Source organism: Lutra lutra, chromosome 11, assembly GCF_902655055.1.
Source record: "Lutra lutra chromosome 11, mLutLut1.2, whole genome shotgun sequence".
Taxonomy (NCBI): domain Eukaryota; kingdom Metazoa; phylum Chordata; class Mammalia; order Carnivora; family Mustelidae; genus Lutra; species Lutra lutra.
In genome coordinates this window covers 1,619,765-1,645,074 of record NC_062288.1, presented here as the reverse complement: position 1 = coordinate 1,645,074, position 25,310 = coordinate 1,619,765, and the positions used below count along the sequence as shown (strand labels likewise).

The following is a 25,310-nucleotide window of genomic DNA, read 5'->3' as shown; positions in this document are numbered from 1 at the left end:
GGTAAACGTCATAGTGGTGGGTTTGTAAGTCTTAACCGATCTCTGAGGTTCGTTTGTCCTGCAGGGGTGGCTCCTGGCCTCTCTCCTCACTGCAGGGAGATGACAGAAGGGTGTGGGTCGGTTGTAGCATTTCGCTGACCCTCACTGCGTGCACTGTTCTGGGGCAGTAGAAGTCCGCGGGTCAGACAGACTGCTCTTTTTGATGTGTGGCCGGTTACCGAGGCCGGATTTCAGAACTCGTTCAGAAGCAGCGCTTAGCCAAGGAAATCTGTTAATTCTGGTTAGAAAAATGGCATTACAGACTCTGGGAAAAAACCAGATTTTTGTTGTTCTGGTTTTCATCCTCTACTACGAACAGTGATGTAGAGCTCGTCCTTCCACCTTGGCAAACCTCCCAGCTGATCACATGTTCAAAACAGTCCGGTTTCTAAGAAGTGGGAAGGAGGATCCCTTCTGCGGCTGTGGGCAGAATGCTTCTCAAGCCGGTGCCGCGTCGGGCCCGAGCGGTCCAGTCGCAGGAACGGTCGAATCAAAAGAGCGAAACTCCGTGGCGAGATCCCGCCGTCGCCTCGTGGTTTCTATGGTCCCCACTCTGGTTTGAGTAGCGGGGCGGTCCTGGTCCGCGGAGAAAGCCTTCAGTGCATATGCTGCACAGAGTGCCACGGGACTCTCCATGGCACCCAGAACTCACAGTGGACGCCCAACGGGAAGCGCAGACACCCTGAGCTGCCGTGCCGTGGGAGGCGTGGAGTCAGTCAGGAGGGCTGTGGCCGTGACACACACACACACACACACACACACACACACACACACACACACACACACGACTGCTTGTCAGGTCACTTTCCACAACGGTTTGCCGCCTGCCTGCCAGGGGAGGGGCTGGGGGCGCTGCAGGGGGTGCGGACGGCCCAGGCCCTCCCTCGCCTGGCAGTCAGTTGCAGGTCTTTCAAAGAGACGCAAGCTTCACTTTTCTCAAAACAAAACAGTTGTCCTGTCTTATCTGGTGCAGGGTCGTGGGCCGAAGAGGCTGGTTATAGTGCCCTCATATTGAGTGGTCTGAAAACGGCTGCACACTTCAGGCTAGTTGTTGAGGATGCTTTGTTCCGTGTGACCTTGACCGGCCCTTGGTGGGGGGGGGGGTAGCGTGACCTGCACAAGGTGTCGAGGCGGAACTATCGCTGGGCGTCCGCCTTGCTCTGGAGGCAGGCGGCCTTGGGGGAAGCTTGAGTGTGTCAGCCACGCACAGAATTCTTCACTGTAAATTTTGTTTTCATTTTTAACCCACTTTGCGGTACTTTGTCCAATGCACAACTGATCTCTCAGTAGATATTCATTTGCAAATAGCGTGGCCTTGATCAGTGAGAGGGAAGGAGGGAAGTGACCTCCAGTGCGGGTGCGAAGGGGGCTCACCGAGAGGCCTTGCTCGGGCCACTCTTGGCGTTGGATGCGCGTGTGGTCCGGCTCCTTCCCGCCTGGGGAACGTTCCTGGTTCAACCCTGGAGTTTCAATTCAATTGAGTTGTCTTCTATTTTTAGGAAGGATCAGAATTGCTCTGATAAGTAAAAAAGTTGACTGCTTTGGTGTCCAATCTCAGGTTTTAGAATAGGGAGAGTGGTGTAAAGTCCCACTGTTGACTCTGAAAACAGTTTTAATGTAGTACACCCTAAAAGTCACATGCATGAGGCCTGTTCAGAGAGCAGAGCCTCCCGCTGTTTTGCTCCTTTTCTACTTTGTACTTCACTTGAGAAAGTGTCGAGTGATCTTACATTGTATATTTCCATTGGAACCCCGACATATTTCTCAAAGATAAAGCACTTTTTGATAATGAAATTCATGGGATCTTCATGTGATGTAGAACATGGTTTCTCAGGCTCCCTTAGATAATCTTACGGATATTGTTCTGTGTAAGAAGAGTGAGAGTCTTTGCTAGTGTTAGGAAGTTTGTGTTACTGATCCAGAATGCATTCTGCTAGCTTCCAGTCGGTGGGAGAGTAAACAATGCTGCATTCACAGTTTAATAAGTTACTTTCCCTTAAGCCTTAAGGTAACTTTTTTTTCTTGCCAACAACAGCACTGAAGTTAGGGTAAGTGAACGAGATGATCAGTTTTCAGGGTTGGTTTTAGAGTACTGTAAATCCACTAGCTGTCTTCCGAAACATACGCTGTCCCCCTTGAGTAACCTGGATAATGGGCACATGGGCGGCCTGGGGGATAGGTTGTAAAGAAGAAAAAAGGAAAACCACATTACCTTAAGAAAAATACACAAAATTAAAAAGTGCGCGTCGGCGCCCCATTTTCGAAATTGCAGATGGAGGGCGGAAATGCAAACTAGAACTTGACTTGCCCAGTTTCTAAATCTAGGAAAGCAAAGTCATTGATTTTCAAATCCTACCCCACCCCCCCGCAAAGTTTCCAGAGCTCACTGGGGGACAGCGAGTTCCTTTATCCCAGTTCCTGAGGTAAAGTCACTGTTCCCGGCCCTTGGTCTTAAAGTGAGGTTTCTTTACTGACGGCTTCAACAGACCGTTCTTCCAATAAATGTGGTCCAGTTGTCAGGATGAAAATCTGATTGGGAAAGTGAAAACATGGTAAAGGCGTATCGTGAAGACTGAGCACTCTGGCACGTTCCGGGTGATGCCCCTTCCCTTTGACCCAAGTCAGACTTCGATGAATGTATTCTGTGTTCCCTGAGGAAATAGGACTGTGCCGTCAGCGTGACCGCCCTTGTTCACCATCTCCCTTGTGTTGCAATTCTGGCTCCTGCCTCTCGAGTCAGATGTGCAGGTGGGACTGGCCAGGCCGCGCTCAAACGGCGCAGCTGCTGCGTGGGTCGTCCCCTGCTCCGCAGGCCCCTCGTCGTGGGGGGACGGAGCTTCGTTTGAAGCCAAGAGGGGGTTCTCCCCCATGGGGGGTTCCAGCAGACGGTCTGATGAGGGGGCCTGGCTGTACTTCGGCAAGCTTGAGGTCGGGAGTCCAGGAGCAAATCTCGGGGGCCCTGTGTGTGAGAGGTCTGCGGACCCCGACAAGGGAGGGTCCACTGTGTCCGTCGGGGGTGACCTGGGTTGGCAAGTGGGAGAGCCCCGTCATGCTGTCTGTGCGCGAGCGTGTCTGTCTGTCCTGCCTCCGGGAGGTCCAGCGGCAGACTGTATCCCCGGTCTTGGCGTCGGGAGATTGGGCTGTTCAGAACGGCCTGGCTGGAAACAATGGCAGTGGGATATTCCTTCTCTTTTTAAATTCCCTTTACAGGGACACAACTGCAGGGAGAGGCCCAAGAACACTGCAGGACCAGACTCTCTCACGAGCCACGTGCATCGTAGGCGTTGGGGGGTTTCGCTGTTCATCGCTGGGACGCGAGGCCTAGACCCGCAGGGCACCTCGCGCACCAAGGCTTTCGAGCCCGGGGGAGTTTACGGGGGGTGCGCAAGCCTGAGCACGGGGCGCGCTTCTCGAGCCTCGCCCCACCGGCTGCAGTAGCAGGAGGCTGTTCCCTGGGGTCTTCCTCAGCGACCCTCAGTGCCGGGGGGATCACCGAGACCGTCGGTGTCGTTGAACAGCTGGTGGGGATTGATTCTTCCTTTTGCTTCTTCATGCGAATGTTTTCCCAGGATCATTCCAGAGTCCGTCTGTCTCCTGGTCTGTTCCCAGAGGCACAGCTTCCGGCCTGCAGGAGCCCTTCTCCGGGCGCAGCCCCCGGCCTCCTCCGCTAGACGGTTCACTCGGAAGTCGGGGCTGGGGTCCTGCCCGCAGGGACTCTGCAGAAGTCGTTCAAAATGATGTAAAACCAAATCTTGATGGCAGGAGACCGAGCTTCCTGATCTAGACAGACAACTAGGTACTTAAAAAGGGGCCTGGGGGCGTCTTCAGTCTCTGTAAATACCCACATGCTTGTGCGTCATAAACCAAGTGTGTGTTCCCGTGTGTGAATTTATAGAACTGATTTCTGCTTCAAGAGAAGCTGCACCTTTAATTTTGTAAGGCCCCTTCCACCCGTAACCCTATAAATACTTGTAAATAGAACGCTGAAATTTGTAGCGATAGGATCAACTTGGGAATATCTGCTGAGAGACCAAAAAGTTCATTTTTTTAAGTACCTTGGTTAAAGAGTAAAGATTATTCCTCTTATTTTTTAAAAGAAGAATGCACTTTAACAGCTGCATGGGCAGTTCAGAGCCCGTGAGGTGCAGTGCCGTTCAGAAATCACACTTGCTGGAAACCGTTCAGAAGCAGAGTGTAGACGGGCTGTTGCGCTCACGGCCCGGAGGCGGAAGCTCGGGCGCCCACGGTGTGGACGCCAGCGAGGCTGCCACGTGGGCACGGCCGGAAGCTTCCGACGGGCCTGTGACCGGCGGGTCCCGTGCTGACCACTAACTAGCAAAACTGACAGAAACACAGACAAGAGCTGAAGAGCCCTTACTGCTGGTGCGCACTCCTCACCATAGCAGATTCCGCAAATGGAGTTTTACAGTCTATATTTAAAAATTGTATGTTTGTAACAAATAAAGTATGCGGAAAAGTGAATGGCAACCGTGTGCTGGTGTCTCTGATTTCAGGAGCCGGGTGGGGATGGGGAGGGAAGGACCACTCAGCACGCCGGCCTCCAAAGTGGGTCTGGGACGGGGCGAGTCCCGTCTCTCGGGGCCATCTCAGCCCCCGGGGGGAAGACAGGGGTAGTAGCCGGCAAGCCCCAGGACCCTTTGCGCGTTCAGAAGCATCTGGAGGAAGTTGGGGCTGCACGTTCGTCTCCTGCTGCGGTCCAGTCCCAGACAGGCCCCTTGGCGTTTTTGTTCCTGGCCCCTGGCTGCCAGGCCCCGTCATTCCCAGTGGTGGCAAGACCCTGCTCCCCAGGGTCCCCCCTCCACCATCACAGCTGATTGCCCAGGGAGCGGGTCGGGCCAATTCTCCCTGGCCTTGAAGGAGAAACTCGCATCCTTGGTCCCAGCCGGGTTTCCCAAACCTTTGGCCTCAGGAGCCCCTTTACAACTACCTAGGGCTGCCCCCACCCTGCAAGGAGCTTGTAGCTTTCAGGCCAGGATCAACTAATCCCTACCACATTAGACATTTAATTTGAAGACAAAAATAAAAGTATGCAGCCCTGGGCTACCAGCCATGGAGCCTCTGGGAGGAGAGCTGGTGAGAAGGAGGGGAGGGGCGAGCACTGCTGTGGCTGGGGAGTGGTCCTGACTCAGGCACCCCAGGGTCCCTCTTGCTGAAGGTGACGGATGGGGTGGAGACTGGCACAGCTATCACCCCTGGTGCCCCCAGGCTTCTCCAGCTGAGTTAGAGTCTCCTGCTATGGAACACTCCCTCTCCTCCCAGCCCCACCGTGTCCCTGGGACTCGTGTCCCAGGCAGTGGCCCTCGCTGCAGACCCCCTTGGGGAGCCCCGGGCCCCCCTGCGCCAGTCTTTGGGACACAGACATAGGACACAGTCTTTGGTACACTGGGCTTTGTTCTGCCTTTTTGAGCTCCCCAGTGGTCCTTCTGAGTCTGGGATGTGAACCAGCGGCCTGTGGGACCTCAGGGAGCCAGGAGAAAGCCGGGGAAAGGCTGGGAACCTCTGCTGCAGAAAACAAGCAACTCGGGACGGCAGAGCAGTGCCCGGACTGGCCTGACCTCCAGGTCGCGGTGCCTAGACTGCCTGCACGTCCACCCAGGTCCCAAGCCACGGCTCCTCGGGAGGGTTTGCAGGGGCGGCCCTCCCCAGGGAGGCCGGGGCTCCTGCTCGCTCCCCAAGTGGGTCCTGGGACGCTGCACCCCTGGCGAACTACCAGGGGCAGGGGCTCAGTGTGGCTCCGGGCAAGTATCTAACACGAAAAACCTTGGGGTCCCCCGCTGGTCTGGTGTCGGGAGAAGCCACCTGGTGGCCACTGCTGGAATCTGTACGGCACTAAGGTTGGTCGGTCACTCGTCGGAGCCCCTACGTGCAGGCGTGGCTGGGCTGCAGAACTCGAGGTCCAGGGCACAGTGGGAACAGGCAGGGGCTTTGGGGAGAACCAGGCGAGGGGAGGAGGGAGCCGAGTCCCGCGCTGGGTCCCTGGAGGCCAGGACTGGCTGCACCAGCATATCTCCCTCCTTAGGGACCACCTGTGCACTATCTCAGATCCCCAGACGCCCCTCTGCAGACCCCCAGTGGGGGCCGGGGGCCCAGAGTGGGCGGCAGAGGCGGGAAGCAGTGGGGACCCAGGGAGGTGCTCCAGCGGTGGGGGGGCGCTCCACGGGATGTGAGGGGTGCCTCTGCTACCCGCCCACGCTCCACCCCCCACCGAGTCGGGGACCGAGGGACTCCCCTGGGGTCCGACTGACCCAGTCTTCGCAGCTGGGAAGCAGACATCAGCCCAAGCCAGCGAGATGAGGCCCGGCCTTCACGCCTTGCAGGAAACACCACCGCTGAAGCTAGAAGGTGCTCCCCACGCGGGAGGGGACTTCTCTCTGACCTCTGCAGCACTCTGTGCAGACCTCTGGGGCCCCAGTTTAGGCGTCCCAGCTCCTCAGTGGCCGGGAGTGGGCACACTTGTAAGCCAGGGCTCTGCTTCCATGCTGGGAGCCCCGGGTGCCCCACAAAGGTCTGCGGGACCTCCTAGGGCCCCGGAAAAGCAGCTGACTAGGAACCGTGGATCCCACTCATCAACGTCCTCAGGGTGTGGTGTTGGAGAACAAAATCAGAACAGTCCCCAGAGTTAAAACCATTCTGAGGGGCTCGTCTGTATCAGTGACCCAGAAGGAAAATGCTAGGCTTGTATCCGGGTGAGCCCAGCTCAACCGAAAGCACCCCCAGCTCGCTCTAGACCTTATAATCATGGTTTCCCTCCCAGAACACAAATGGTTCCAAAGTCACATTGCAGGAGTGGATTGGAGCCATACAGGCAGTTCACATGAAGCCAGCGGGAAGTGCAAGTGAACCCGATAATGGCCCCTTCTTTGTTATGTTATATTTTCTCCCATCCTAGGTGTCAAGCCGGGAGACCGCCAAGGGAGTAAGTAAGAACGGGCAGTGGTCGGTTACTCGAGTGCACAACGGGGTTCCCAGGGCTGGGCCACAGGCCAGAAGCTGGGGGCGTGCACGGAAGCCGTGGATCGCGTCCTGGCCCAGACTCGGCCTCCCTCCGGCTTCCCCAACTTCTCCCTCCCAAGGCTCTGCCAGGAAGCCCTCCTAGACTGTCCCACCCTCAAAACTGTCCTGTCCTTTGCTCATTTATTCGGCACCCCTCATAACTGGTGGCATCTTTTTGGCAATTAAAATCTCCAAACTGGGGCACCTGGGTGGCTCAGTGGGTTAAAGCCTCTGCCTTCGGCTCGGGTCATGATCCCGGGGTTCTGGGATCGAGCCCCTCATCGGGCTCTCTGCTCAGCGGGGAGCCTGCTTCCCCCTCTCTCTGTCTGGCTCTCTGCCTACTTGTCATCTCTCTATGTCAAATAAATAAATAAATAATGATTGTTCTCTCTTTCTCCAAACCCACTCCTTAAAGGTAACTATTACTGGTAAACAGTTCAGCATGTGTCCTTTTGAAAAATGTTGATAATTTTTTAAAATCTCAGCAGTGGTAAGTGCCTACCACATTTATGTACTTCTTAAAGATTATTTATTTAGTTGTTTTGAGAGAGAGAGAGTGAGAACTTGCACAAGCAGGGAGAAGGGCAAAGAGAGAGGAAGAAGCAGACTCCCCACTGAGCAGGGACCCTGATGCGGGGCTCAATCCCAGGACCCCAGAATCACGACCTGAGCCGAAGGCAGATGCTTACCCCACTGAGCCCCCCAGGCGGCCCTGAATGTATTGATACATATTGAAAACATGTCGGAGTAGCTCACCAGGTGAAATGAAGCAGAACCCACATTAGGTACATTAGTGGTTATTCCTTGTGTTTCACTCTGGGCTACAAAGCCAACTCTGATGTAGGAACTGAATCGAAAAGCAACCTATTTTTTTCATGATTTTAGGTTCCTTTGCGTCAAGCACGGGCCTTTCCATCTTCTCTAGTGGCAAAACAAAAACTTTTGAGCCTCTGAGTTGAGAGAAAAGTGTCTTTACTTCGTGAGCTCTGAAGACGGAGTGATGGTTTGCTGGTTGCGTTTCCGATCAACCTTTGTGTATTTCAGGCAAACGACCTGCACTCATAGTTAAGAAGTTGTGAAATGGAGTGACGCCACCTGTGCTCTGTGTCACGAGAGTATTGTGCAGTTTAGGAACATGAAAATCTGTTCTTTCTTTCTTTTTTTTAATTGTGGGACCGACAGTGCTTCCCGAGACCGTACCTACGTCTCGCTGCTTCTGACCTTGAAGCTTTGGCTTAGAATTCAGAGAGAGCCTTTATGAATATGCATATCGTGTCCCCAGTAATGCTGAGTTCAGAACATTAAGGCAGACTCAAGTATAAATAATGCAAAAAGAGGGCGCCTGGGTGGCTCAGTGGGTTAAGGCCTCTGCCTTCGGCTCGGGTCATGATCCCAGAGTCCTGGGATCGAGCCCCGCATCAGGCTCTCTGCTCAGCGGTGAGCCTGCTTTCCCCCTCTCTCTGCCTGCCTCTCTGCCTGTCAAATAAATAAAACCTTTAAAAAAAATGCAAAAAGAGAAAGCATGTTTGGTTCTCAGGAAGAATGGCAGAAAACAGTGTGCGGGGGGCGGGCAGGAGAGCTGCTGTCAGCGGTATGGAATGTTCTAGCGCAGCAGCTGCTGTTTCCTGGCTGTGAAAACCCAGCTGGGGACGTCACTCAGGCAAGTGACTCATCCGGACAGGGTTGGGGGGGGTCCCATTTGTCTGCTCAGCAGACACCACGCCTTTCCCAGGGGCCGTGAGCTCGCTTTGGATACACCTGCTGACGACTTCCAGACCTCTGGCAGCTGAAGGTTTTCTCTTCTGTGCATGGGACTTAGGATAAGACAAGTCTGGAGGGGACGCCAGGGCTTTTTGCTGTGGGTTTCTACATGCCCCTGCCACTCGCCTTCAAAGCCCACACTTAGAGGGGCCAGCCCTTTGGCTTCCCCGGAAAGCTGCTCTCACCTGCCCTCCAAGGGCCAGGCCTGACCTGGTGGCGAGCAGACATCTTAGAGCAGGACTGGGGCATGGCAGGGCCGTTACCCCACAGCGGTTCCTAGTTGTGTGAGAAGGATCTCCCTCATCATAAGAGAAAAGCAACGTTAAACTGACCGAGAAGCTTTTTCTCAGCGCTGGTCGGACAGCAGACTCCGCTGGTAATTCTGTGGGTCCCCAAGTTCTCGTGCGTTGCTGCGGGAGCGCACAGCCCCCGGGAAGGGTCTGGCAAGCTCTAGCACAATGACCTGAGAAGCGGGTTGTTGGCCCAGCAGTCCCAATTCTAGGAATCTACCCCCAAAGACATCCTGGCAACACTGTGGCAAGTACATGACCCCTGAGCCCCTTGGCCACTGCCCTCTTCGCAGTGAAGTCTGACAGGAATTTTTATGGGCCTAACATCTACGTTCGCTACTCACTTTTGGCCAAATGTCTGTTGAACTATTATAAATATACCGTATTCCTAACCTTTTCTTTTATGGCAAACTGGAGAATATTTTATTTGGAATAATAAAACAATTTCCTTTTTTTTCTTTTTGTCCTTTCACTGACTATAAGTCAAATTCGCAGAGCCTCAGATTGTTGATTGTTTTATTTTTTTTAAAAGATTTTATTTATTTATTTGACAGACAGAGATCACAAGTAGGCAGAGGCAGGCAGAGAGAGAGGAGGAAGCAGGCTCCCCGCTGAGAGCCCCATGAGGGGCTCGATCCCAGGACCCTGGGATCATGACCCGAGCCGAAGGCAGAGGCTTTAACCCACTGAGCCACCCAGGCGCCCCATTTTTTTTTTAATAAACAGATGTTGGCATTTGATAACAGTTTAACATCTAGCTTTTTTTTTTTTTTTTTTTTTTTTAGTATTTTATTTCTTTCTTTGTTAGAGAGAGAGGGAGAGAACACAAGCAGGAGGAGGGGCAAAGGGAGAGGGAGCGGGAGAAGCAGACTGCCCGCTGAACAGGGAGCCCGGATGCAGGACTCGATCCCAGGACACTGGGATCATGACCTTAGCCGAAGGCAGATGCTTCACCCACTGAGGCCCCCAGGCGCCCCTAATCTCTTTTTTCTTCTTTGATTCTACCTTTTCAAATAGATAACATGTTTCAAAATCAAAACAATATAAAAAGGAGATTGAAGTCTTGCTCCCTACTGTCCCCATCGGTCCCCTTCCTCCCGTGGTGACACTTGCCCTAGACTGGACTGTCCCGTGCTGCCTGCCGCCTCAGTGCCCACCCCCCCACATGTTTTCCACCAGTTGTCATGCATTACAGGATACCATTTCCACTTTTATTAGAACACGAAGTTGCACATTTCGGGGACCTCTAGCCAGTCCGAGTTTGGTTCGGAGTGCAGCAGCAGAACACACACTTGATCACGTCATTAAAGTTGATAAGAGACCAGCAATGACCTTCTCTGTGCTGACCCTTTCCAAAGTCAACAGATCACATTCCTGTCAAGCCCGCGGGGACCGGGGTCGCCCCTGGGGTGGCTGCGAACAGGGGCTGCTTTGTCAGGTGGTGGTGGGAGGTGTGGAGGCTGCTGTCTGGGATCAGGGGAAATCCCTGGTGTTGGGTGTTTGAGCTGCGTACAGAGGGACCCAAATGCTCCGGCTACAGTGGCTTCATCAATTCAGCGTGTGGTAGAAATCTGTGGCTGGGGCGCCTGGGTGGCTCAGGCTGTTAAGCATCTGCCGTCAGGTCATAACCCCAGGGTCTTGGGATCGAGCCCCGCATCAGGCTCTCTGCTCAGTGGGGAGTCTGCTTCCCCCTTTCCCTCTGCCTGCTGCTCCCCCTGCTTTTGCTTTCTTTCTCTCTCTCTCTAATAAACAAACAAAATCTAAAACAAAAAATCATATGGCATCGTCATCAACTTTTCACAGGTTTCAGAGCAGCTACACAACAAAATAGCCGTGAGACAATGAGTGTCGAACCTAGCAAGTCCTCGAGCACAGCGCTGTGGGTTTTCACTCTTTGTTGTTCAACATCCTATTTTAGAAATGTTTGAGCCTGTGAAAATCAACATAGGGGCTCCTGGGTGGCTCAGTCATTAAGCATCTGCTTTCAGCTCCAGTCATGACCCCAGGGTCATGGCATCGAGCCCCACATCGGGCTCCCTGTTCGGCGGGAAGCCTGCTTCTCCCTCTCCCACTCCCTCTGCTTGTGTTCCCTCTCTCACTGTGTCTCTTTCTGTCACATAAATAAATATTTTTTTAAAGATTTTATTTATTTATCTGACAGAGAGAGATCACAAGTAGACAGAGAGGCAGGCAGAGAGAGAGAGGGAAGCAGGCTCCCCGCCGAGCAGAGAGCCCGATGCGGGACTCGATCCCAGGACCCTGAGATCATGACCCGAGCTGAAGGCAGCGGCTTTAACCCACTGAGCCACCCAGGCGCCCAATAAATTTTTTTTTTTTTAAAAAAAAGAAAGAAAATCAACATATACTGAATTGACATTTTTTTTTCTTATAAACGAGGCCTCTAAATTTTATTTTGTTCAAACTCAGTTGGAAATCACTCATCCAAGCATCTGATGCATGAACTGGTAAGAAACTTCAGCTTTTGATGTGTCCTGAATCATCATTCTCCATTATTCCCAAATAAATCCATTTTAGCTGGTAAAAAAAAAAGGCGGGGGGGGAGGACACTTAAGCATTTGAAACTCTTAGTTGCAGCTATCGGAAACCAAACAGGGAAGTGGTGAATGTGGGCCCTTCAGAAGGAAGGGAAGTGTGGACAGACCAAATAATGGCAGAGCATTCTGGAATGTGTCAGCTCGTGAACAGACTCTTGTAGTGGAATTCCTATGTTAAACCGGACAAATGTACAGTCTGTCCTGCAGTGGACTGAAATCGAGATGGTCTCCCGTGTGGTAGCATCGAAATTTGGTGAAGAGAATTTTTTGAAAGAATCAGAGACAGCTTACAAATGACTCGACGTGACTCACGTGGCCTTTCTGGATCTTTCTGGTGTGGAAAATGAGGATCATAGAATGTACTTTGCTTTTTATTATAAGGATCAAAAAGCATGTATGGAAGGCACTTTACACTTAACGACAGCATCTAGCACAGAGCAGGGGCCCCTCAGAGTCTAAGGCTGCATGAGCTTTAACGCTTGAAAAATGTAGTCATTTGTCCTTTTATCACATTAATTTTTAAAATTTTATCCCCCATGTAAAATTGAAACATTTTTAAATGCTTTTTTAAAATATTTTATTTATTTATTTGACAGACAGAGATCACAAGTAGGCAGAGAAGCAGGCAGAGAGAGGAGGAAGCAGGCTCCCTGCTGAGCAGAGAGCCCGACAACGTGGGGCTCGATCCCAGGACCCTGGGATCATGACCTGAGCAGAAGGCAGAGGCTTAACCCTCTGAGCCACCCAGGCGCCCCAAATAACAATCTTTTAAACAATTACAAATATACATATCCTGTGCCTGTCAGTCAAGGTCTGTTCTGGTTCCAGAAAACACACCTGTTGTCCGAACAGAGAGGATGTAAAGGTTGCTAACTGGATACAGAGTTGTTAACTGATACTGGGTAAACCAGGGCTCTAAGCTGTTGACAGCTGGCAGCTAGCTACCTCAAAGAAACAAAAGGAAAACCTCAGAACCCTAAGGGAAGGGCCTGTGGCCCAGAGCTCACCCCTGAGGGGAGAGCTGGCTGGGCTGCTGAGCAGAAGGGAGTGGCCAGTCTGGTTTTGCCGGTGTGGGGACAACAGATTCAGTCGCTGCTGTGCAAGGAGTGAAGCCTTGCTTGGGTGATGCTGGGAGCCAGCAGACAGACGTGCCGGCCTCTCCCCCGTCTTGGGGTTTCCCTCCAGTCCTCCCTGTTGGCAAAACCTAGCAGGGAAGCAGGTGGCAAGGCACCCGAGGAACACCCGGGGTGCCTCCGTCGGTTAAGCCTCTGCCTGCGCCCTCTGCCCAGGTCGTGAGATCCTGCCTTCTGACGGATCTCATCCAAACCAGGCAGGTTCCGGTTCACGGAAGCTGCGACCTACCGCCAGGGGCTGACCTAAACCCCCAGGGATTTTTTTTTTTTTTTAATTAAAAAATAAAAAGAGAATGTGGCTGTCCTTTCCAAGAGCGGCCCCAAGAAAATGTCTCTCTCTTAAAGGCTTTATGATGTTTTGGAGAATGCCTCGGTGTTAAAGGGAATTTAAAACTCAACACAGGGGTAAAAGCTTGGGGAATCTATGTAGTAATGCTGTAATCGTTAAGGTTGTCTTCTCCTCATACTGGCAACCCCGGGAAGACGGATGATGGTAAACGGCCATCCTCTACTTTTGTATCTTTACAATTCTGCACCTGAATATACGGCGCACTCAAGAACTTAATACAACTTTGAAAAGTAAAACCCTCTCCGGGACACCTGGGGGGCTCCGTGGGTTAAATGTCTGCCTTCAGCTCAAGTCATCATCTCAGGGTCCTGGGATGGAGCCCCTCATTCTGCTCCCTGCTCAGCGGGGAGCCTGCTTCTCCTTCTCTCTCCCCCTGCTTGTGTTCCCTCCCTCGCTGTGTCTCTTTCTGTCAAATAAATAAATAAAATCTTTAAAAAAGAAAAGAAAGAAAGACCATCGTGCCAGGTCAGGCTTCCCAGGAAGCAGACTGTAAGGTGGGGACTTGCCCTAACGGGGCCACAGCTGTGGAGTGCTCCTGGCGACATCACAATCAGCCATGCGGAGACGGGACAAGTTGAACAGCAGTGCAAGCAAATGGGGGTTAATGACACACGGGAGACTGCAGTCATTTCAGATCAAGGCACAAGAGCAGGAGGGAGCGGCCTCCCTCACTATTACCCCACATCCAGCAGCTGTGGGGAGGCGGGCTGCTCCCTTAAGCCCAGCACAATTCCTGGGAAGACCCCTGACCAATGACCAGGCAGACCAGGCGGCTGAGGGAGCCCCTGCCTGTGTTTGTTTTATTTATTTATTTATTAAGATTTTATTTATTTATTTGACAGAGATCACAAGCAGGCAGAGAGGCAGGCAGAGAGAGAGGGAGGCAGGCTCCCCACCGAGCAGAGCTCGATCCCAGGATCCTGAGATCATGACCTGAGCGGAAGGCAGAGGCTTTAACCCACTGAGCCTCCCAGGAGCCCCTCGTGCCTCTGTTTTAAATGGGATCTGGGTCGAACATCACAGCTTCCACGACCCGGAGCTTCTCAAAAGTTTGGTGCACACCGCAGGGCCTGCTGGCCCCGCCCACAGCTCCTGATCCGGTAGCGGGGATCCGAATCTGCTCTTGCAACGATTCCAGGAGATGGTGCTGGTAGAGTCTAGGGCCCGCACCACGAGAACCGTCACCCTGGACCTGATCCGGTTAAACCCACCCAGGTTGAATGCTAACGCGCGGGAGTTCATTGCTTGGGGATGCTAATTCCCAAAACTCCCTGTGGGCGCAGGCCACCTCCTCCGCAGCTGCAGCTCCGGGGAAACTGGACCGGGCTGGCTAACGCGCGTGCTGGCTGCGGGGCTGCAGGCAGTGCTCACAGTGCCCGAGAGCCCCCCGGGTTCCTCGACCTGCGGACCTCAGCCTGGCTCTCGGCTCTCGGCAGGGCGCGGAAGCCAGGGATCAGTCCTGCCTGCTATGCGCGCCAGGTCCGCGCCCCTAACTCCATTGCCCCCACCCCGCCCACCCCCGCATCTGAGGCCGGGGAGAGGGAACCGACCTGCTGCTGAGGAAAGTTTATCCGCTGTTAAACCCGCGCTAGGTACCCCGCGGGTGCTTGCTCTGGGCTGCGGACTTGGCGCTCGCCCAAACTCCGCACGGTGGGCCGGGCGTGGGAAAACTCGGTGCCCTACTCAGATCACACGCCCCGAGAGCGAGGGCAACAGGTCAGGTCTCCGGGGACGGGGTCTGCAGGTGCGCTAGGGACGCCGGGGGAATAGCGGGGATCTGCAGGTGAGGGGTGGGGGACGCGGGCAGGGGCGGGGTGTGCATGTACGCGTGGGGCAGGCGCGGTCTCCAGGTGCGCGGGGAGGGACGGGGTGTGCAGGCGCGCGGGGTGGGGCGCGGGGAGTGCAGGTGCACAGGTGCACGAGGAGGCGAGGGGAGGGGAGCGGCCTGCAGGTGCGGGGGGAGGGGCGGGGTCTGCAGGTGCGCGGAGGGAGGTGCCGCGGTGCGCGCCGGAGATACCTTAGTCACTTGCTCCGGGGCCGACCCGAACCCCGCTCTTCCCCTGTCCCCTCCCTAACCCCTGCGGTCCGAGGGAGCCCACGCACCTGGCCATCCGCACCCCACAGTAGCCCCCACGAATACCTCCGGGGTTCCCGCCGGCGGTGCGGGCGCCCCCCTCCGTCCCTGCCCCGGGGCGCACGGGCGAACCCCCGGCGCGGACGCGGGAGGAGGGCAGCAGGAGACCGCAGGGACAAAGGCCGACGCAGCGCGCCGCGCGCGGGAAAAGGTAAAGACGGGAGAACTCGGCGGGGCGGGTCCTAGGGAGGCCGGCCGCACCCCGGGTGTCCGCGTTCTGTCCGCGCTCGGGAGCCGCCGGGACCCGAATGCCCGGCACCGAGGGCCTCGGCCTGCGGGACGCCACACGCACAAGCTACGCCCGCCGTCGCAGGCGTCACAAACATTCTTCACAGGCCACAGAGCGGGAGCCGAGAACGCGCGGGAAAGCCGCCACCGCCTCTGGTCACCCCACCCATTGGCTAACCCTGCCGTCGTTCACGGCGGCCCGCCTCTCCTGCTCGCGGGCGATGTTCTCATTGGTTGACTACCGCCAGCCGTCCGCCCTCATTGGCCCGCTCCTCCGTTCGTCGGGCTGGAGCGGTGGAGACAGGCCGAAAGCCGCGCGTGGCCCCGCCCCCGCTCGCACAGAGGAGCGTCGGTGTTGGGGCTGGAGGCCCCGCCCCCCCGTGCCGTGTGCAAAAACAAACAGCCGTTAGGGAGGAGGTGCCAGGGGCGGGGCCTGGTTAGAAGAGGCCGCGCGATTGGGCAGCCGCAGGGGTTCAAACCAGCAACGGGAGCGAGGATTGGCCGGGGCGGCCCGAAGCGGGCCCCGGTTATTGTCCGGGCTCCGGCGGCGGCGGCGGCGGCGGCGGCGGCGGTCGGTGCTCCGGAGCGGCGGCTCGGCGGCGGCTCGGCGGGAGCGAGGACGGGAGCGGCCGAGACCATGGTGAGGGCGGCGGCCGGGTGGCCGGGCGGCTGGCGGCGCGGATACCTGTTGAGGCAGCCCGAGGTCGCCCCGCCCGCCGTGGCGTCGGCGCGCAGCGAGGGGAGCGGGCCGTGAGGCCGGCCTGCGTCCCGAGCGGGAGGGCGGGCTCTCGGTGCTGTCCCCCGGTGTCCCCTGGGCAGCGCCGCCGACCTGCGGGCCTCCGCCGGCTGATGAACGCACGGGCGGGTCTTGGGAGCCAAAAGTCCGGGCGGCGGCGGGCTGTCGGCTTGCTGCGGAGCTGCGGCTCCCGGGCCCCGCGGGCAGGTGTGCGGCCGGCGGCGGACCTGCGCGGGCCGTTGCCCCGTGCGGCTCGGAAAGCCCGCGCCTTAACGCCGCTGCCTGCGGAGCGGGTGGGACGCGAGTGACTTCGGGCGCGGCTGGCGGCCGAGAGCGGGTCGGTGTTTCCGGACTCGGCGCTGCGGACTGCCGGAGCCGCCGGAGCCCTCGGCGCGGGGCGGACGGGGAGGGTCCCGTCCTGCGGAAGGACAGCGTGTGGGAGGCGCGGGAGGCTCGGGGCGGCTCGTACGTGCTGCTGCCTCCGTGCTGCCGCCGCCCGCGCGTTTAGTGGGCTGAGATGTGTGCGGTGGACGCTGTAGCCTCCGGGTGCTTCGTTTTGTGTTTTTATTGACGTGACAGAGAGATCACAAGCAGGCAGAGATGGGGGGAAGCAGGTCTCTGCCGAGCAGAGCGCCCGACGCGGGGCTCGATCCCGCGACCCAGGGATCATGACCCGAGCCGAAGGCAGAGGCTTCACCCACTGAGCCCCCCAGGCGCCCCGTGGCCTACAAGTTCTTTGAAGAGCTGCGCTGCAGAGGGGACGCGCGGTTTCAGAGCTTAGCGTCCACTCGCTGGAACAGCTGGTCCGTCTTGTAAACGGATTTAATGTTGACGGGCTTTTTTTTTTAAACCGTGACGCCGCGGTAGACTTGGATGGTACGGATGAAACCGTCCGGCCGAGAACCTCGGGTTCTGTCTTAGCTCCCGTCCTTGGTGTTCGCTCCCCGAGGCCCCAGCGTGTCTGACTTACCCAGTGATGTCCGGGTGGTGTGTGCGCACGCCTGCGGCGGGCAGCCCGGCTTTACCGGGGAAAAGCCCACGGCCTTTGTCTTTTTCTCCAAGAGGTAGTTTTGTGGGCGTTCGGTGGCGCGTACCTGCACCTCGGTTGTTGAAACGGCTGCGAAAGTCTCCCTTGCTTCCCTTTAGCAGGTCCTGTTTGTGAACGGTAAGACTCTCCAGCCCTTCTTTTACTGGCTGTTGATAGTAGGATTCGTTTAACCGTTTCCGTGTAAGCTGGAAGGTCTTTCTGGTTTTCAAATATACCTAACAAAGTTGGCCATTGGAGCCGTTCTTCAGTGTCCCATCCGTGGCATGAAGTCCAGTCTCCTCGCTCCGCAGCCAGCACTGCCGGTCGTCTTGAGACCGCTCCTTTCTTCCAGAGTGACACTCCGCACCCGTGAGGCACTCACCCTGCTTCCAGCCCCCCTGCAGCCTCTGGCACCCATGTTTCTCTCTGTCCCTCTGGTTTTGACAGGTGCCTCCTGTAAGATGCACCAACAGTATCTGCCTGTGAGGGTCGCGTCCGGCAGGTGCCACAGTGCCCTCCTCCTAGCCCAGTGCTCGTCCGGGGGACGTGGGCAGCGCATCTCTGCCCCAGAACGCCGGCCGCTTGTGCCTCTGCGCTGCTGGGGACCTGCGCGCTGTTCGCTGCCTCAGTTCCATGGTAGAGCCTCGGGTGGGACCGCTGGGGCATGTGCTACTTCCATGGGCGCGTTCTTGAGGGTTTGGTTTTTATAAGGTGCTTTTTCCCTCTCTCTCCAAACAGCGGACTTCTGACTATTTCTGTGGAAATGATATATGTTAACTGGTTTCTTAAAAAATATTTTTAAAATATTATTTCATTATGAAATATTTCCAACATAAAAGTTATATTGACCTGTTGAAAGTTCTTCAGGGTGAAATTTGAGAAAAAAAGTCAAAAGTTCGGGAATCTCATTTTAAATAAGTACTTAAGATTCAACGTCATGTTTATATAAACTAATAAATGGTGGCATAACACCTGTACGTCTGAACTTGAGCAAGGAGATCACCTAGAATTTTTTTAACTACCTGAGGTAAAACTGGAAGAACTTGTTTCCCGTATCTTTTTGAAATAGCATTTTCAAGTCTTCATCTGGAGCTTTTTTTCACTTAGGCTGGAGGCAAAGCTGGAAAGGACAGTGGGAAAGCCAAGGCTAAGGCCGTGTCTCGCTCCCAGAGAGCCGGGCTACAGGTAATTGATGTTCTCCTAATTCGCTATTAAATTAGTTTCTTTACTAATAAGATCCAGGACCCAGAGATGTTTCATTAATTATGGAAATGTATTGTTGGCCTTTTAATGAGATTAATTGGTCGAAATTTAAATACTAAAACAACAGTGTTTTAATTTGTATTTTTCTAAATAAGAACAAGTCATGAAATGACCTTAAATGAACTCTGTGATTTTGCTCTCTTAAAATCTGTTATTTCTCGATTGTAACTATGTTCTTGGTTCTCTTATAAATTGAGTCACGTTAAAGTAAGTCCGCTGTGGGCTTTCTTCTGGGGGAGGTGTGTATGGTGGGGGGTAACTCTGAGATGACAGGAATTTGGGGCAGAATGACGGCGCTTCGTTAGTTCTTTGTCCCCAGTAGCTTCAGCTCTAGACTGCAGTGATATACCCGAAACACTCAGTACCTTCAAACTTCTTATATTTCAGTGGTTGCGACTGTAATCCACCAGCTCAGAATATTCTGAATAAGTAAGAATTCCTCCCTGCGCGTAAGGCGCCCTTTCAAAGGAAGGTTTGAAGGCCAGATTGTAAGGTTTGGATTTTCAGCCTCTCGGCTGTGGTGAGCCACTGAAAGCTTTGGAGCAGGAGCTTGGCATGACCCGTGGGAACTGAAGGAAGGGGATAGAAGTTACCCCTGATGGTGCCTTCTGTATCGCAGAGCATCACGTGAACCTGCCCGCGCTGGGTGAGAGCCAGGCACGGCGGCTGGCCTTGGTGCTGTAGCAGGCGGTGCGCACCTGTGCCGGCGCGGGGCGGAAGGGGCAGCAGGCGCGTGTGCGATCCGCTGGTGGAGGGTTGACAGGCAAGGCGAGAAAGGTCTCCCTAAGGCTCGGAACCTTTGGGTCAGAGGAGTTTGTCTTGAGGCAGAAACAGGTTATGACATAATCGGTGTCAGGTGGGTAACTTGAAGTTCCCCGGAACACCGGCAGGAAGGGACCCACCAGTCGTAGATCGGAGCCCCCGTTCCAGGAGGGAGCGATCAAAAGAATGACAGATTTAAGTTCCCGTGTGTCAGATAGATTGTTGATGCTACAGATGTTTGCTCTTAGAGCATGAGAACAGAACATGGGGACCCGGGCGGACCCTCAGAAACACATGGGATCTGAGTCAGAGAAAGAAAAGCCTGAAGACCAACCCGCCTAGAAGACCATTAGAGCTCTGTGTCGCCCCTGCAGCTGACGGAGAAATGGGGTTCCGCGTCCTAGTGTGTCGTTAGACAGCCTGCCTGCTCCGGGGGAGCCCGGGGTTACTTAGTGAAGGACTGTAACTGAGCAGAATGCCATGCCTTTCCTCCTCAAGGATGGGATCTAGAAATGGCCGCTAGATTTGGCAGTTCGGGTGTTACCGCTGACCTTCAAGAATGATGTTTGGGAGACGCCTGGGTGGCTCAGTTGGTTGGACGACTGCCTTCGGCTCAGGTCATGATCCTGGAGTCCCGGGATCGAGTCCCGCATCGGGCTCCCAGCTCCGTGGGGAGTCTGCTTCTCTCTCTGACCTTCTCCTCGCTCATACTCTCTCTCACTGTCTCTCTCTCAAATAAATAAATAAAATCTTTAAAAAAAAAAAAAAAAAGAATGATGTTCAGCAAAAGCCAGGTTTGGAATGGAATAAAAGAGGGGACAGGAAAGTTAGGGCTTTGGGATTTCCTTTTAAGTTTTGCCTTTGGAGGGTCACCTGGGTGGCTAAGTGAACCAGTTAGGTATCCGATTCGAGATCAGCTCACGTCAGGCAAGTTCAAGCCCCCAGCTGGGCTCCAAGCTGGGTGTGGCACCTGCTTAAACATCAGTCTGTCCGTCCGTGCGTCTGGGCCTTTGGAAAGGAGATGTGCAGACAAACAGGAGCTTTGCCAGAGGCGTGGAGGCATTCTGAGCGAGGTGCAGATGAGAGGCCGCATGGGGGGCTGGAGGAGCTGCTGCAGTGCCAGAGCAACGTAGGGGTGGGGCGGTCTGGCGCAGGGGTGCGGAACAAGGACCCCTTGGAGCTGAGGAAGTGCCTCCTCGTCTCAGGAAGAGTCCCAGTGAGAAAATGGTGTTGGTTTCTCTTAGCCGTCAGATCACCTCTTAAAACCGAGCACGGAAGGGTGGCCGGGGCCCAAGGAAGGTGGCGGGAGAGGAGGTCCCACGAGGCTGTTCCGTGAAGGGACTAATGATCCCCACACGACACGAGGCCCTGTGGGGTGTGTGCGGGCTGCTGCACCGCGTGCTTTCTCTGCGCGAGGCTGCGACACTCGGCGTTCGGAACAAGTGCTGTTCTGCCTTTTCTTCTCTCCGCAGGAGAGTAACTGGCATGGAGGGGTGGGCTCCTTGCTAGGACATAAGCACAGGTCTCGGGAGCTCTCTGTTGCTAGATCGGTGTGACTTTTTTTTTTTTTTTTAAGATTTTATTTATTTGACAGATCACAAGTAGGCAGAGAGAGAGGAGGAAGCAGGCTCCCCACTGAGCAGAGAGCCCAATGTGGGGCTCGATCCCAGACACTGAGATCATGACCTGAGCCGAAGGCAGAGGCTTAACCCCCTGAGCCACCCAGGTGCCCCAGATCGGTGTGACTTCTGACACGCACAACCAAATTCATCTTCTGTCCTGTGTCACCCCCGTCGCTCAGCCTGCGGTCACACACGGTGGTGTGACAGTGAGACTCTCAGATGCTTCCCACCCCGATGGTTTGTCTTTCAGTTTCCCGTGGGCCGCATCCACAGACATCTGAAGACTCGCACTACGAGCCACGGAAGGGTCGGTGCCACGGCTGCCGTGTACAGTGCCGCGATCCTGGAGTACCTCACTGCAGAGGTGTGCGGGACGGGCTCATGTGGGGTCTGGCCGGGGCGGTGCTCTGAAGGACTGGAGCCCGCGGAGTCGGGGCTCAAGACAAAAAAACGCGGGTGCTTCGAGATGCGTCTTACTGGTGCCGGCGTCGAGCAGAACCTTGATGCACTCTTGTCTGAAGTCCGCATGAGGGTCCGCAGTCCGTACTTGTAAGCGATGTGACAAAGGACTGTCACATACTCTCAGTGCTCTGCTAGTAACGCAGGGAACCACGGCTGTAGGTGTCACTGCTCCATGATCTTCGTGAGGTTAGACCACAGTCTCCTGGCGAGTGAGGATTTGGGGCGGGTACAGGTTTGCCAGTGTGAGGACGCATTTTTAAAAACCACAGGTACATGATGGTGATGGGGTTGTATGCATAAAATGCCATATCTTGGTCAGTTTGACACTTTAGGATGATAAGTTAGTTAATTCTTAATAGTTGGGTGATGGATCGGCACTGCCTCTGTTCCGGCCACTTCTAAGGCTCTGAAACTCCTTCAGCCACCTCCCAAGCCAGGAAGTCATTAGAAGAGCCAGCAAGCCAGATGGTGGCCATGGCCAATCTGGTGGAAACAGGGAAGGTTCTTCCTCAGGAGAGCTCTGGTCGGGACCAAGGCTAAAGGTGGAAGTTTGATCTGTTCATTGTCACTGCTGCCAGTCTGTTAACTTCCCCAAGTCCTTAACCTGCAGACGGTCTCGTCTCCCTTAGGTCCTGAGCCAAGGATACGGTGTTGGCAGCATGGAACGTCTGCCCCCTTCTCCTGCAGCTCTCCCAGTGTGCGTGTGTGTGTGTGTAGCGGCAGACTTTGGAGAGGGGCGGACCGCATTCGCTCGTGTGGAGGCATAGTCTTCTGGCTCAGAATGTTCCAGATACTTAAGTTGGGGAAGTTAGTCATTAGTAGAAGTAAAGAAAATACTGGAATCTAAAGTCAGGGATAATCACTTTTCAGCCTTGGTTTTGCACTAGGATCACTTGGTGAGCTCTCGAAAGATGCTGGTACCCTGCCTCCCGCCAGAGCAGCCAGTTTAGGAAAGAATGGAGCGGGGTCCCAGTGGCTTGTAAAGTGTGCCCGTGGCTTCTGGTGCACACCAAGGCTTCCGGCTGCGCTGTCTCCATGCGGCTCCGGGGACTTGCTTTTGTAGGTTGTACAATGCGGGTATAGTCTGGGGAGGCAAAAAAACCCAAAACTGCGGTGTTATGGCCAGCTGGGGCTTTGAAGTCCTTTCAGGTGAAAATTCCCATTCTAGAATAAAGCATGCTGCTTGTGGATTATAGGGCCACTGATGTTAAAATCTCTTGAGTGAGAAATGATTTTCTTTTTTTAAAAGATTTTATTTATTTATTTGACAGAGAGATCACAAGTAGGCATAGAGGCAGGCAGAGAGGGAGGAATGGAAGCAGACTCCCTCCTGAGCAGAGAACCCGATGTGGGGCTCGATCCCAGGACCCTGGGATCATGACCTGAGCCAAAGGCAGAGGCTTTAACCCACTGAGCCACCCAGGCGCCCCGAGAAATGATTTTCATTAGGTTTTTAAACTTTTCTACAAGTACTAAGAAATAAACTGCAGCCGCTAAGGGCCGGGCACAACTAGACTACAGGGACACGGAGAGAGAACGCTTTGCCGAGGCGTTCGCATTGAGCATGGCGGCGAAGGGACAGTCTCTCCCTCGACTTCTTCCCGTAGAAGCGGGTGCTTGCCCGGGCGTCTCCTGTCCCTGCAGCAGGTGGCTGCGGAAGGGCCCAGCGAAGTAAGGAGAGTCCTCTGAGAGCATCAGGAACGCGCGAGCGCGGGTTGTCGGTTCCCGCGTCTGTCGTGTCTGGGCGCCACGGAGATCTTTCTCGCTCTGATGGGTCCACACTGACCCTAAGAGCCTTCGTCCCCTGACGCGCTGTCCCCCGGGCGCTCTGTAGGTGCTGGAGCTAGCGGGCAACGCCTCCAAGGACCTCAAGGTAAAACGGATCACTCCGCGCCACTTGCAGCTGGCGATCCGCGGGGATGAGGAGTTGGACTCGCTCATCAAGGCCACCATCGCCGGGGGCGGTACGTATGCTAACCCGCGGGTCTCGGCGTCCGTGGCCTCCACGAGGAAGGCCAAAGTTAGATTGGCACTCCCCAGTGCGCGTGCGGTCTGCGTGTGCGCACATGCGCTGACACACGCACACCCCGAAACCCATAACAGTGCTGTTCTGCACAGTTTCCGTGGGGCTCCCGGCCGAGAGAGGGAGCCCTGGGGGTAGGTACTGTCACAGGAGACTTGAGTCTGTGCGGTCGCCGTCCGTCGAGGCTCGGCGGCCTCTGATCCTGTGCGCTTCCTTGCAGGTGTGATCCCGCACATCCACAAGTCTCTGATCGGGAAGAAGGGACAGCAGAAAACCGCTTAGAGCACGGTTTTAACCAACCCTTCCCCCCGTCATCGTACTGTAACCGGGTCGAAGAAAGCACGGGCCGTGTGGAGGTTTTCAGACAGGCGGGTGGAGAAGCACAGACCGTTACTGCGGACGCAGTGAGAGACCTGTGTGTGTCCCGAGGCTCCCGCGTGGCGAGACCCCTTTCCACGCGGCAGTACCTGGCGTTGGTCGGCTGGTTCCTCCCGTGTGTTTTATACAAAAATGGATTCGATAAACCATTTTTTACAAAACTAACATGTCTCAGAACTGTTCTGTTCGTGAGGTGTTGGAACTGTTTTGCTGCTTCTTTGAAATTTTTAAAATTTCAAATCAGTTCTCTTATATTCATGGTAATCTTAGAACAGAGATTGGGAATACGGACTTCCCAGGGTTGATACCATGTCCTCCCACGGGGTCGCAGGCGCCCTCCGCTCACGGGACGCAGCCTCCCGTTACACAGCGCGAGGCAGGGAGCCGGCGGGAGACTGGGGCGCGCCGGCAGCTAGGACGTGCGTCCCGATTCCACAGGGACTTGAGGACGGAAACGTACACTCGGAGCCCATGTAAGAGGCTAGTGGAGTTGTCTCCGGAGCCCTTACTGTGTGGCAGGCCCCGAGCTAAGCGCTTTCGTGATCAGGAAATTGTGCGCACCCACGCGCGAACATACGGACACCGAGGCTCGCGGCGGTCACCGTTAGCCAGAAGACGCTTCTCTCATAGACAGAAGGCGGCCGAGCCGGGATACAGCCTCAACTTGGCCGGCTCCAGAGCCCGCACGCGCACCCGGGATTAGAGTTAAAATTTATCAGAGTTGGTGCTTCTACCTCAACCTCCAGCTTCCAGTTGTCTTGCGCGGACACAGCAGAGCACTCGGCAGGTCGGGCCGTGTTTCCAGACGCCGGTGGCTTGCTCTGCTTCCACGCACGCGTGCGATTGAACACGGCTGCCAACTCCGTCCGTCAGGAAGCTCTATGTTTCTGCTGGGGACTCTTCGTTAAAAAAGAAAGTTTAATGTTTTATAATGTAGCACTATCAAGACAAAACTCATTTTAAAAAACTTATTTTATTTTGGAAATTTTCAAAAATACCGGAAATAAATAGTGTAGTAAAGCCCGGCGTGCTCCTCTGGCTTCCAGGTTACCCTGTGCTCAGCTCTGTCTTACCCGTGCGCCCGCCTGGCCCTCCTCCCAGTGGGCTGCTTCAAACGCCATTTCAGGCGTCATCTATTTGAGTGCCTGCATACTTACTGAGCTCTAAGGAGGGGACACTTTTTGGACCATAATCACAATCTTTTTTTAAGATTTTATTTATTTGGGGGCGCCTGGGTGGCTCAGTGGGTTAAAGCCTCTACCTTCGGCTCAGGTCATGATCCCAGGGTGCTGGGATCGAGCCCTGCATCAGGCTCTCTGCTCAGCGGGGAGCCTGCTTCCTCCTCTCTCTCTCTCTGCCTGCCTCTCTGCCTACTTGTGATCTCTGTCAAATAAATAAATCTTTTAAAAAAAAAAAAAAGATTTGGGGCGCCTGGGTGGCTCAGTGGGTTAAAGCCTCTGCCTTCGGCTCAGGTCATGATTCCAGGATCCTGGGATCGAGCCCCGCATCGGGCTCTCTGCTCAGTAGGAGCCTG

The 25,310-nt window shown here is 55.0% G+C and overlaps 1 protein-coding gene across 1 annotated transcript; it reads left to right on the top strand.

Annotated features, from left to right (window-relative positions):
- Positions 1 to 15,762: 15,762 nt before the first annotated feature.
- Positions 15,763 to 23,937, top strand: LOC125081033 (histone H2A.V). The gene is made up of 5 exons (XM_047695425.1): positions 15,763 to 16,143; positions 18,374 to 18,451; positions 21,164 to 21,277; positions 23,210 to 23,339; positions 23,619 to 23,937. The coding sequence occupies exons 1-5, from the start codon at positions 16,141 to 16,143 to the stop codon at positions 23,678 to 23,680; spliced, it is 387 nt and encodes a 128-aa protein (XP_047551381.1). The 5' UTR covers positions 15,763 to 16,140; the 3' UTR covers positions 23,681 to 23,937.
- The last annotated feature ends 1,373 nt before the right edge of the window (positions 23,938 to 25,310 follow it).

Bases quoted from the DNA above. Each gene is read 5' to 3' on its own strand.
- LOC125081033 (XM_047695425.1), top strand. The intron at 18,452-21,163 runs GTAATTGATGTT...TTTGTCTTTCAG, and splicing joins CCCAGAGAGCCGGGCTACAG to TTTCCCGTGGGCCGCATCCA. The intron at 23,340-23,618 runs GTACGTATGCTA...GCTTCCTTGCAG, and splicing joins GGCCACCATCGCCGGGGGCG to GTGTGATCCCGCACATCCAC.